The sequence below is a fragment of the Delphinus delphis genome, chromosome 4, assembly GCF_949987515.2.
Source record: "Delphinus delphis chromosome 4, mDelDel1.2, whole genome shotgun sequence".
Classification (NCBI taxonomy): Eukaryota; Metazoa; Chordata; class Mammalia; order Artiodactyla; family Delphinidae; genus Delphinus; species Delphinus delphis.
This window is the reverse complement of record NC_082686.1, coordinates 126,623,357-126,636,918: the sequence shown is the minus strand read 5'-3', so window position 1 is coordinate 126,636,918 and position 13,562 is coordinate 126,623,357. Positions and strand designations below refer to the sequence as shown.

Below are 13,562 nucleotides of genomic sequence, written 5' to 3'. Positions count from 1 at the left end.
CTATGCACAGCTGGGAAGAGGTACCCTGGCTCTGGACCGGTTGGGCTCCATGTTCCTTTTGTCCACACTCTTCAACTGGCTCCAAATGCCTGAGTGTGATATTCAAAGTCCTCCAGGGTCAGACCCAAGGTACTTTCCATTCTGAGCTTCCACTGACTTCCTGCCCTGGGGCCCCAGAACACACAGTGTTCTAGACCCAGTGAACCACTCACGGTCCCTGGATACCCTGGTACCATGTGTGTGTGTTTGCAGATCTCTCTCTCTCTACCCAGCCTCCCCGCCTTTACAGGCGACAGACCACTGTGTGGTCTGTCACAGAGTGTGGGACATGTGCCTGTGCTGGAGCATGGGGTGCTTTGGGGATATGGCAGTAAGCGACACGGAATAGCACTGAGTTACCTCGTGGGAAAGTCAGCCCCTTCTCCACTCTGGCAGGCCAGGGAGAAGACCCGGTAAAGGGCAGCACACATTCACACCTCTTTAACACCTCTTATCTCCCTTTTAATTACAAAGAGCGCAGGGCTCAGTCAGAGCTTTCACAGGCAACAGTTTCTAGCATAATCTAATAACATCGTTATATCTCTATATTTTTTATTATGGCAAGTGATTTTGATTCTCATTTAAGGATGTGGTATAAAGTGTCCTTTTAAATAAACGCTTTATTTATTTATTTAAATGAATGTTTCCTCGTAAAATGGGGATTAAATGAGATAATGCACATATCTGACCCTTTGTAAGCTCTTAATGACGGTGAACTGATTTGAAATAAACGAGAAACTGCCAACTTCCCCACCAAGAAAGAAAGAAAGAAAGAAAGAAAGAAAGAAAGAAATGCTTTAAATAAATGTTTTCTAAGTTATAAAAGAATGTCCCAAGCTAATGAGAAATATTAATTCAATAATTATTGGCATACAAAAATGACAGCAGTTATAAGGATGGTACATACACGATTAAAGCTGGGGAGGCAGATCAGTGGTGTTAGCATGGGTACGAATACCAGCCCTGCCTGACTTGCTGGGTGACCTTAGGCAAATACTTTCCTGTAAAAGGAGGATGATAAAAAAATAAATAAATAAATAAAAAAAAAAAAAATAAAAGGAGGATGATAACAGTACCTTTCTCAAGGAATTGAATTAACATAATGAATGCAAAGCACTTAGCCCAGTGCCTGGTGCGTAGAAAATACTCAATAAATGCTCGACACCATCTGCCAGCCTAGTTTAAATGCCACCTCTTCCACGAAGCCCTCCTGAGTACTTCAGTCGGAAGTTCTCTCTCCATACCCATACCCCACACAGGACCTAGCACAAGCCGAATGATTAATATGCCTCTGATTATAAAGGGATTCCCTTTTTGTCACGGGTTTGGTTTACAAAGGCTTGTACCCAATTTTCTGGGATTTTCTAAAAGACCCTCTCCAATCTTAACATGCTGCAGAGTATCCAGAAAAAAACTTAAAGATTCTAGGGCAAAAAAACAGAGGCTGCTTGTTTAATACCAATTTACACCACTATTGTACTCAGACTGCTGGAATCAGAGTCCTGCCTATTCCTTTTTTCTGGAGCAAGAGAGAAAGACCCTAACGTGGGAGAGATAGGAGTTACAGAGTCATGGTTAGAGGAATGCGAGGCATAAGGAGAGCGTAGTCGCCCGTCATGGATCTTAAGGGGGTACAGGGAAGATGGCTGGCAATGGAGGGTGAGACAGACGCAGAGACAGAACTCGGATGGGGATAAAAAGGTGCACAGTTGACACTCTCAGCCTTCAGGATAAAATGTCCTAAGTGAACCCTATGCAAACCTTTTGCACAGAGCTGGACAATTACAATCAGGGAATAGAGTAATGTGTGAACCTGACTCTAGGAAGGGGACAGGCCCTCCTCCATGGTTTCACCACCTTGCTTAAGTCTGTTTGCTGAGGGCTTGTGTCTTGTTTGAACCATTTATTTCCCGTCTTTTCAGAAACTGCGCCAGATCCTCTTTGGAAATACAGCCCAGGTCTTCAGCTCTGACTGGACAAAGGCCTATTTCCGGTTTCATGATCCTTTTTCTGACCTGGCTTTCGCTTTGGAAGTGGGAAAGGTAATAGCAGGTGATAATTTTTTTTTTTTTTTTTTTGGTGGTACGTGGGCCTCTCACTGTCACGGCCTCTCCCGTTGGGGAGCACGGGCTCCGGACGCGCAGGCTCAGCGGCCATGGCTCACAGGCCCAGCCGCTCCACGGCATGGCATGTGGGATCTTCCAGGACCGGGGCACGAACCCGTGTCCCCTGCATCGGCAGGCGGACTCCCAACCACTGCGCCACCAGGGAAGCCCAGGTGATAATTTTTTAAAGTCCTAATCCCATGCTCCCTGTCTGTGTTTCCTTCCATCCTCCTCCATACGAGGCATGTTTTCATTATCATCATATGTAGAAACATATCGACGATTTAAAATGTAACCTTAAATGATAACAGACTGTTGAAAATTATGACATGCTATCTAGGATGTCACAAAGTCTCAAACTCCTCCCCACTCTCTTCCAAATTTTCGTTTTCCTGGCACTTTTCTCCAGGTCCTAAGCATTCCTAAGAATCTAGAGGCTGGAAGAGATCTAGGAGTTTCTTTCTGGCTTGTTTAAAACCTCAATAATTCAAACCATTGATCCCTAGCCAGGCAGAATTTCAAGAGCTAGCCGACTGGTTCCTTACCTCCTGCAAATCTAACGGTTGGACATGAGGCACGAGCCCAGTGAAGGTGGGGCGGAGGGGGACAGGCATCCCGGGGTGCCCGTCTATGGGGCTCCACAGAGAAGCTGGTCATTGCAGATTCTAGCCCGGCCACAGCCCATGGGGAGCGGTGGCACATGTAGAGAACAGTGGCCCTTCACTAAGACTAGGGGATGCTGTGTCCCAGAAGGGAAAAGGCTGCCGAGAAGAATAAATAATGACATCCATTTCCAAGACTTCTCTTTTATAACGTGGGCCCTGAGGGTTCCACCACCATTGTAAACTCCTCACTGTTGCCCCTCCGCTTTTCAGGGAGGTGCCCGAAGCATTCAGATGGCTGTACAAGGATGCATCATCAAATATTTGTTGTTTACAAGGAAGGGAAAAGACTGTAACTTTCTCAGGTAAGAGGCCTATGAAAAGTATTTGCAAAGAATTACACATTTCCCGAGAACCTTTGTAGGCTAGATAACCACCAGGGAAAATTCCCCAGGTTGCCTCAGGAAGGAGACTTGCCTCATAAGAGGACTTGCCTCGTAAGACAGAAATGGCTCTGGCTCTCCCAGAGGGACTGAATTTCGTGAGTAGGTAGAGCTCTTCCAGAGTCCCTTTCAGTGTTCAGTGGCAGGGGTAACACTGACAGTTTTTATGCTCCACTGCAGAGCCCCCTGACAGAGGAGACGAAGCACCAGGTCTCCAGACAGGCTTACCTGACAACATCTGATAGGAAGTCCCAAACTAACAGTTCCAGAGAGAGAACAAAAGGGGTGATGACAAACCTAATAAATGAAGGACTCGTCCTCCTCTTTAATCACGCTGACAAAGTACAGTGTTTGGTAGTTGCCTATTTAAAAAATCAGTTCAAATTATTTTGTTCTTAGATGCTAATAAACCCCTATCAAACTCTATGATATTAGAGGAAACAGAAATAATTAAAAGGCATCTACCTACCCTCAGGCAGGGTAACTTATCACCCAGAACAGGAACTGAACGTCTCATCTATTCTAAGAACGTGAATTACCAGCTTCCTTAGAAGCAGAGCCAGAGATGGGAATTCTTCATGCAGGTGATTTATTAAGGGAATGCATGCCCTCAGGAGAAACCCCTAAGAGAGCAGGGGAGCAGGCTAGGGAAGGAGGAGAAGCAGAGGAGGACTGTGGCTGCCAGTGATGTCTAGCCTCCACCTGAGCCATGGGAGCTCTGGGGGGCAACTGCTCCATCTGCAGATAAGGGGGCGGGGCCTTCTCACCTCCCACCCTCATCAGGCATCCGCTATGGACCCTCCTATGGGAAGGTGGCACAACTCCCAGTCACTTCCAGGGAAGGTGGCTCCAATTCATCAGAGAAAGTTGAGAAGTATGAGCCCCTAGCAGCAGTGCCCAAAGCAATGGGGGGGGGGTGTCCACCAACTGAGCAAAAGGGATCCCAAGGGATCCAGATGGAACACATACAGCATTTGCTCCCTGAATAGCAAGCACTTAGCACAGTACCTGGCTTGTGGCAGGTGTCACATAAATGCTAATGAGTAATTGCTATTATCGACCTGCTCCATGAAGCCTTCCTGAACCTTCCCAATCACAAGTTCTCCCTCCTGCCCCTGTAGTCTCACAGCACTTTGTTTGACTCTCATTCTACCTTGGACAAGGGTTTTGGAGTGTGAGGGTCCTGCTACTGATTTCGATATCACCATAGAGCTAGATGGATTCTATAAATCAGGAGTCCCCAACCACCGGGCCACAGACTGGTAGCAGTCCGTGGCCTGTTAGGAACCGGGCCACACAGCAGGAGGTGAGTGGCAGGCGAGCGAGCCAAGCTTCATCTGTATTTACAGCCGCTCCCCATTGCTCGCGTTACTGCCTGAGCTCCACCTCCAGTCAGCATTATGGTGAGCTGTATAATTACTTCATTATATATTACAATGTAATAATAATAGAAATAAAGTGCACAATGAATGTAGTGTGCTTGAATCATCCCCAAGCCACCCCCCCCACCCGTTCGTGGAAAAATTGTCTTCCACGAAACCGGTCCCCGGTGCCAGAAAGGTTGGGGACCGCTGCTATAAATCATGGCTGAGTTCATTCACTAACCTCTGTCATGTGTTTCTTCACCAGGAAGACAGTTGTCAATGTTAAACATTTAGAAAATGAGCATAGGAAAGGTCTGTGATGTAAAGATTGGCTCCCATTTCCGGGGAATTCTCACCCACTGGGATTATTTGATGGAATCTAATGGTTAAGAACAATCTAATGGTTAAGTCAGGAGGCACACTGCCCGCATTCAAATCACTGCTCTACTGCTTTAAAGGTGAATGACCAGGGGCAGAGTACTCAACCTCCCTGTCTTACTTTCCTCATCTCTAAAATGGGACTAATAATATTGATAGCATCCACCTCACAGGTTGTCATAAGGATTAAATGAGGTAATATGTGTTAGGTGCTTAGAACAATTCTGGGCCCAGTGAGTACCAGATGAGTGTAAACTATAAGTTAGTAAGGGGGAAGTGGGCCTCAAATGATTCGTAGGACGTGATCAGTCAGGAAGAACAGACAGAACTTGCATATTAAAGGCAGACAAGTACATGAGAAAAAGCATGGAGGTAGAATGCAGAAACTATGTCTAGGGAACTAGTCCATCTGGGGCAGAGGGTTTGCAAAATGGAAACCTGGGAGATAAAACTGGAAGGATTGTTTGGGGTTGCACTTGGGAAGGGCCTGTGTTATCAGGTGAGAGAGTTTGGATGGAGCCTAGCTGGAGTTCAGGAGAGAAGACAGTGTTGAGATTCAGCAGGGGCAGTAATGCACAGGGAGGGATCAGTGGAGAAACCAGAGGATTAATGCTCTGGGGTGAGGATGCCCGTTCAGTGCGGGCAGAGAGGATGAGGCCCTCCACAATGTTCTCACAGTGTAGGTTGACGAAGGAACCAAACTGACCCATCCTATACTCAGAAGGGTCCATGAAAGTGGAGGCCCAGGCCCTCAGCTAGGGGGCACTCATTGCAATGCGTTCCTACCCTCCCCCCGCCCCGGGCTGAAGTTTGTGCGCGATGAGCAAGCAGGGGCAGAAGCACGCGCTGGCCGCAGCGCTCGCGGGCATCCTGTGGGCCGCAGGAGCAGCTCGGAAAGCCACCATCTGCCTTGTCACCGAGGACACTTACGTCGCCCCGACTCCTGACTACTCTGGGGACGGTTTCACTGAACGGGTGAGTGCACTCCTGCCTGTCCTGTCCTACCAGATAAAGGATGGTGAAGCCTGGGTGAGTGTTAGACTCGCCATGGAACTGGAGGTGGAACTGAGGCTCCTGGGTGGACCTCCACGATGTAAGCATCTGATGTGGCCAAAGGTACCTGCCAAAGAGGCCAGGATCAAGGGCATAAGTAATCCAAGCAGCCAAAATAGAGATGCCTGCTGTGAATTTCTCCTTCCAGAATTCACCATGATCAAGAATACTCCATACCCAACAGAAAGAAGCAGATTCACAGACATAGAGAACAAAGTAGTAGTTATCAGTGGGGAGAGGGAAAGGGGAGGGGCAACACAGGGGGAGGGGATTAAGAGGTGCACACTATTATATATAAAATAAGCTACAAGCATGTTGTACAACACAGGGAATAGAGCCAATATTTTATAATAACTATAAATGAAGTATTACCTTTAAAAATTGTGAACCACTATATTGTACACCTGTAACTTATATAATATTGTATATCAACTATACTTCAACAACAAAAAAATTTTTTAAAGAATATCCCATGCCTGAAATTATCATAAACTCCATTTCCATAGCCACTCTTCTAAACGTGGCTGAATTCTACCTATTAGGGAAAAAATCTGTTTACAGTTTTCCTGCTCAAGACACCATATTGGTTTAAAACTGAGGAATGTAAAAGTGAGGCCGGTGGCCACCCAATCTTACCATGTATGTTTTACAGGGCCTTGTGTATATGTCAGTTTCTAGCCATGTGATTTTGCAATGAAACAAAGAACTCCCTTGAGGTACTAACAGTGAGTTGACATCTTCTAGCTATAACTTTCATCTTCCTTTTCATTTTTATCTTCTATTTCTGATTTATAGCTCCAGCTGTTTGAACTTTTAGAGAAAGAAGCCACGGAGAAATTCATCTATGATCACGTACAGTGTGTAAGTATTTAAGGGTTGAGATAATTCCTTTATGTTGAACTGATCGTACAGGAATCTTCTTCCTTTTATAAAGTGTATTTCTAATGATGCTTGTTAAGAAAAGCAGGTCATTTTGAGGACTAAGAGAGGGCAGAATGAGGGAAAGAGAAACCTGTCTCTCCCTCCCCACAATCTAGAAAGAGGCCAGATCACACACAGGCCCACTCACAAATGCCTCTTTCTCCTTGGCTAATCAAACGCAGAGAATAATACTATAGAGGGCATATACAATAAGATTGCTTTTATGGGAAGAGAAAATGTTAGAGCAGCCTTGCCTCATCTAAGGGATAAAACACAAAAATGGTAGTCTAAATTGCCAAAACGGCCATTCACATTGGCTCAGAAAAATGACTGCCAGTCTGAAAAAGGTGGCCCCCTTTCACGTCTTCTATCAGCACCTTCCACACAATGCCCTCCCCTGCAATGAATCTCCCCCACCTCCTGTGTGGGAAGGACACAAAGTAGGGGATAGGGATGGTGGAAAACGGAAGGTGCTTTTTTTTTTTTTTTTTCCTTTTGCGGTACGCGGGCCTCTCACTGTTGTGGCCTCTCCCATTGCGGAGCACAGGCTCCGGACGCGCAGGCTCAGCGGCCATGGCTCACGGGCCCAGCCGCTCCGCGGCACGTGGGATCTTCCCGGACCAGGGCACGAACCCGTGTCCTCTGCATCGGCAGGCGGACTCTCAACCACTGCGCCACCAGGGAAGCCCCAGGAAGGTGCTTTTTTAAGTTTCCTCTGTGGATAAAGAAATGAAAGTTGATTTTCTAAAGAATCAGAACCTTACAATGTAGCAGAGGAAAATTAGAGTAACCATGAAGCCATATAAATGTGGCTTGTATGGAAAGGGAAAATTTGATTCATGAAACTCACAACCCCATTCCTTTCAAGGGTCATAGGGACAGAAAACTTGGGCATGAGTTCTCAGTCACACACTAGCTACATGGTCTTGCTTAAACTAGTTACCCCAGACCGTCCTCCCCCACCCTCTCTTGGGTCTATGTGGTAGGCAGAAGAATGGTCCCCTGAAAGATGTCCATACCCTACCCCCTAGAACCTGTGAATGTTTCATTACATGGTAAAGAGGAATTAAGCTCGTTAATCAGATGACTCTAAAATAGGGAGATTACCCTGGATTATCCGGGTGGGCCCAGTGTAATCTCAAGGGACTTTAAATGTGGATGAGAAAGGCGTGAGACAGGGGAAGACTGATGTGATGTGAAAAGAGTACCACCCACTGTTGTTGGCATCGAAGGTCAAAGGTGGGGGCCATGAACCAAGGAACGTGGGCAGGGCTGCTAGAACCTGGAAAGGGCAAGGAAACAGATTCTCCCCTAGAGCCTCCAGAAAGAACGCAGGGCTGCTAACATCTTGATTTTAGGCCAGTAAGACCCATTTCAGTCTTCTAACCTGTTAAGATAGAACTGTTAAGATAGAACTGTCTGTTAAGATAGAACTGTTAAGATAAGAACTGTTAAGATAATAAACCTGTATTATTTAAGCTACTAAATGTATGGTAATTTGTTACAGCAGCAATATGAAACTAATGGAAGCTATATGATAGATTTTAAATACCTGACATGAAATGTTAAGCTAGAAGCCTGCTTAGGGACTTTTTGTGGTAGAGGGAGATGTTTAATGGGGCTACACGGAGAGGAACCATGTAAGAAATGACTCTGCCAGCAAACAGAGGCAAACCCTTTCCTCTCTGTCTTCCATCTCTTCAACTCAGACCTGGGAGAGTCTGATTCAATAAGAAAGTCTTTCACATCTGCAAGGGCTTCTTGGAAGTGTAGCCAGAGTTGAGAATAAGATGATTAGAGCTAGAGCTATACATAGGTTTTCCCCCTCGAGGACAAAGAGTTGATAATGGGGACCTACTGTACAGCACAGAGAACTCAATACTCTGTAATGACCTATATGGGAAAAGAATCTTAAAAAGAGGGTATATATGTATATGTATAACTGATTCACTTTGCTGTAAAGCAGAAACTAACACAACATTGTAAATCAACTCTACTTAATTTTTAAACTAATGTTTAATTAATAAAAATTAATTTAAAAATAAAATTTAAAAAAAGACTAAGAGTTGAGCTGGAATAAGTAATGAAAGGAAGCAGAATCAGACTGCATGGTGCAGGTGGGCTTTGCACAAGAGTGGTGTCAAGCGGACCCAAGCTGACCATTACCATAGCCGTGCGGGGAAAGGGCTGGCACCATTTCCTGAGTGAGGGGGCATCTGGCTGCATAGATACTCCTCTGAAGGGCACTCCCTAACCGGGGCTGCGTGTGTGATCAGCCCCCATCCAGACCTTTACCAAACACCATTCACTATCAAAATGAAGCAGTTCTGTGCCCTGTCTTCAGGCAGAGATCACAAGCTAGAGGTCTGAGGGTTACATGTGGGCAGCAGGCCTATTGTTATTATGGGTTGAATTGCATCTCCCCTCTCCCCAGAAAAGGGATATGTTTAAGCCCTAACCCCCAGTACCTGTGAATGTGTTCTTATTTGGAAAGAGTTTCTTTGCAGATGTAATCATGTTAAGATCAGGTCATGCTGGATTAGGGTGGGCCTTAATCCAATGACTGGTATCTTTATAAGGAGACAGAAATTTGGTCATAGACACCGACACATGCAGGGAGAATGCCATGTGATAACGAAGGCAGACTGTCCCAAACCAAGGACACCAAGGACTGCCAGCAGCCACTGGAAGCTAGGAAGATACAAGGAAGGATCCTCCCCTAAGGCCTTCAGAGACAGCATGGCCCGCCTCTGACACCTTGATTTCAGACTTCTAGCTTTCAGAACTGTGAAACAATAAATTCCTACTGTTTCAAGCCATTCAAATTTCTGGCCATTTGTAGGGTAGGTCTAGGAAACTAATACATCTATTACATAGGATCTGCAGCATTAGCTCATATGGTGTTGTATTTTTAAAAACTCGACTTGGTGAACTTCAAAAATAATCAGAGGGCTTCCCTGGTGGCGCAGTAGTTGACAGTCCGCCTGCCGATGCAGGGGACGCGGGTTCGTGCCCCGGCCCAGGAGGATCCCACATGCCGTGGAGCGGCTGGTCCTGTGAGCCATGGCCGCTGAGCCTGCGCGTCCGGAGCCTGTGCTCCGCAGCGGGAGAGGCCACAACAATGAGAGGCCTGCATACCGCAAAAAAAAAAAAATCAGAAAATTCCACGTAAAAACCTAAATGTTCGGGCATTCCCTGGTGGTCCAGTGGTTAGGACTCCTCACTTTCACTGCTGAGGGCACAGGTTCAGTCCTCAGTCGGGGAATTAAGGTGAAGCCACCCCTCAATCTGCACAGAGCAGCAAAAAAAAAAAAAAAACAACAACAACAACAAAAAAAAACACACAAAAACTAAATGTTTAGGTCCTCCCCACTCCCACCCAAAATCAGAAACTCTGACAGCACTAGGCCTGTATTCTAGCATGTCTTCAATCAGCTGATAAAGGGAGCAGTGACTCCCATTAGACAAGTTGTGATAGACTGAATGATGTTACCTAACTGGTAAAAAGGACTCTGCAGATGTGATTAAGTTCAAGATCTCAGATGGGGAGATTATTCTGAATTTTTCTGATGGGCCCAATGAATCATAAGGGTTTTATAAGAGAAAGAGGATGGCAGGAGATTCAGAAAAAGGGATGTGATGAGGGAAGCAGAGGAGAAGAGGCTATGTGATGTGGAGTCATGAACCAAGGAATAAGGACAGCTTCTAGAAGCTGGAAAAGGCTAGGAGACATCATAGCCTCCAGAAGGAGCACAGGCCAATCAGTAGTTTGAATGGAGTCCAGTGACACCAGGGCTGGACGTCTAACCTCCAGAACTGTGAGATGATGGATTCCTGTGGTTTTAAGCCAACACGTCTGTGGTCGTCTGTTAAGGCAGCAACAGGAAACTGACACACAAGTGCTGTCCCTTGCCTCGGGCCCCACCTCTCCCCGTTTCCCTCACGTCCTGGCGTACACCCATTTGGGTTCCCATCTGGCTTCTGTGGGCACTGAAATTTCTTCTCCTGCCTGAAGATCCAGCCCCTGCAAGGGCATAGATAGTGAAGGGGACAAATTAATCTACAAAAGGAAAAGTGCATGCATTTTAGCAGAAGGCTTCCTGCTATAATGACTTTAAAGAAGAGGCTTTAACCCTGGGCACCTTGAAAGCCAGCCAAGGAGCTTCTTTTCTGCAGGTAGAGTATTGACACAAAGCTAAGATAAGGCCAACCAGTGAGAGGCCCTGAATGAGGATGGATTTTATCCTGGAGCTCACAGGGCACCTTTGGAAAGTTCGGAGCAGAAAAGTAACCTGGCCAAGAAAAGAGACAGGGAGAAGTGCCTTAGAGAGGGACAGACAGTAATTTTGCTGTGGTTCTAGCATGTTCTAAGAACTACGGTAGGTCCTGTGCATTATTTCATTTAACTTTTGCAACAATCCTAGGAAAAGGGTCTTTTTATCTACATTTGCAGATGAGATTGAAACTTAAAGAAGCTGGAGTTAATATAGTAGAACTGGTTTTGAACTCAGGTTTGTATAACTCCAAAACTATTTCTAGAAAGCTTCTCTGCTCCCCCTGAGTTTAACAGGATGATGAGGAAGGATGCTCTGATGGAGGGAGGCTGGATAAGGGCCAGCCAGAGCAGCTCTGAGGAACTGAGCTAGGATAGACGCTGGAAAATGGAGAGGAAGTATACACTATGTCTTAGCCATGATTCGAAGAGAATCACATGATAGAAGTGGAGGAAAGATGGGTTGAAAACCAAGAGAATGATGGTGCCATTGGCACGCCTGAAGCAAGGAAAGAGGATGCATCTGAGGGTGGAGGTGACCTAGAGAAGCAGAGAGAGCTCCCATGGTCCTTTCGGCAGCTAGAAAAAAATCTCTCAGGTGTAAATCCTTGAATTCATGCCCACAGATACACAGAGATGCACTGTGTTTATGCAAATGTGTTTTTCCTTTGTTTTTCAAATAGTTCAAAGGAGAAGGAAGCCATGGTGTCGTCTTGTTTCTTTACAGCCTGATCTTCTCCAGAACATTTGAAAGGTAAATTCTACAAATATTTGCACAGGTATTTCCTATAGCTCTGGGGTCACATAAACAATGCTCTCGTGTTGGAAAATATTTTCATGCCTTTTTGGAGACATGAGTGCAATTTTTTTCTAGTGGACACTCTTCTGTTGATTCATCCTTTTCTGTAGTCAGTTTGGCCATATTCGTGGGAGAGTGGATGTCATCAGAAAAGTCTGAATCTACTTTTCTAGCACAGTAGTAGGTTCCTTTTTCTTGTGGTTATAAATATTGGCAGATACCACTCAGGCTTATTTGTACAGTTTTCATAAATGAAAATATTTTATGATTTCTATGTACAATAAAATATATATCCACAAATATTTATTTTGTCCCTATGAAATGCAAAGCCCTTGGCACTGTGGGAGATACAGTTCTTGGCACTGTGGGAAATACCAATAAAAGAGAATATGGCCCTGACCTCCTTGCAGGTTCCAATTTGGGAAAAACCAGGGGTACACAGAGAGACTGAGCAGTCCCAGGTGGTACTTAACGTGCCAAATGAAGTACAGAGACAATGAATCTTAACGGATTCCAGAGGAGGGAGGGGCCCCAACAGATAAGGTGGCCAAGGAAGGCTTCTGGGAAGAAACAGACTTTCTTCTGGACCCTGAGAAAAGGGTAAGCTTTTGAGAGTCAGAGAGAGAGAAACAGAGGGCCCCCAGAAAGGAAGGATTTCAAGCCTTGAAGCAGTTCCTGAAAACTTGTCTTTTGCATATCATACTTTTATGATCTATATTATTATTTGCTTAACAATGTCCTTAAATCAACACACACTTGGGACTTCCCTGGTGGTCCAGTGGTTAAGATTCTGTGCTTCCACTGCAGGGGAGGCACGGTTTCAATTCCTGGTCAGGGAACTAAGACCCTGCATGCTGTGTGGCATGGCCAAAAAAAAATGAAAAAATTCAAAATCAACACACATTTAAATATCATCCTCTTCTTAAACATTAATATCCTCTAAATCACGTAGTTGCTGTGCTAAAGAAAAAATGTATTAAACACATTACTGTAAATTTTTTTAATGCTCATATCTATACCACCTAACATCATGCCATCATTTAGGAAACACTGCCCTGAATTACATCTGATGCTTGACCCACGTCTTTAGGTCTTATTCACAGAAGTGCTTGACCTTCCAGTCCTGTGAACAGGTTCGTTCAAGAACACATACAGCTCCTACAGCTCAGCATCTCCCTCCAGGCGACAACACGAGCCACTTTCCACCTCGATATTATACTGTCCTGGGTGGAACCCTGACCCCTTGGCCCTGGTGAAACAGTAGAGGCTTCAGCCGAGACATGGGCTTAACTCCCCAGCTGGTGGTTTCCACTTGAGCAGTCTGGTCAACTCTGCCTTGGGCCAGCACTCTCTGGAGGGGTCACGTGTCACCGCCCTAAGTCAAGCGTCCCTTGGCACTCAGCACAAGCAGTTTTGCTACACAGCCCAGCACCCACACGGAGCCCACACCCAGGGATTCTAACGTGTGAGGTCTGCCGCTTCGTCCTCCTCCCTGACCACTTATCACTGGCTTCCCCCAACGGCATCCAGAGCTTGCCCCGTCACCTCTGCAGCCCCAGTCCTAGAAGCTTTCCCAGTGACAGAT

The 13,562-nt window shown here is 45.7% G+C and overlaps 1 protein-coding gene across 1 annotated transcript in view; it reads left to right on the top strand.

Moving 5' to 3' along the window:
• The window catches only part of MINDY4B (MINDY family member 4B), a 41,335-nt gene that overhangs the window by 8,390 nt on the left and 19,383 nt on the right, over window positions 1-13,562 (top strand). The window contains exons 4-8 of the mRNA XM_060010175.1: window positions 1,962-2,081; window positions 3,020-3,111; window positions 5,741-5,906; window positions 6,780-6,845; window positions 11,862-11,932. Of these exons, the coding sequence (XP_059866158.1) occupies window positions 1,962-2,081; window positions 3,020-3,111; window positions 5,741-5,906; window positions 6,780-6,845; window positions 11,862-11,932 (515 nt within the window). The remainder of the gene's footprint in view (window positions 1-1,961; window positions 2,082-3,019; window positions 3,112-5,740; window positions 5,907-6,779; window positions 6,846-11,861; window positions 11,933-13,562) is intronic.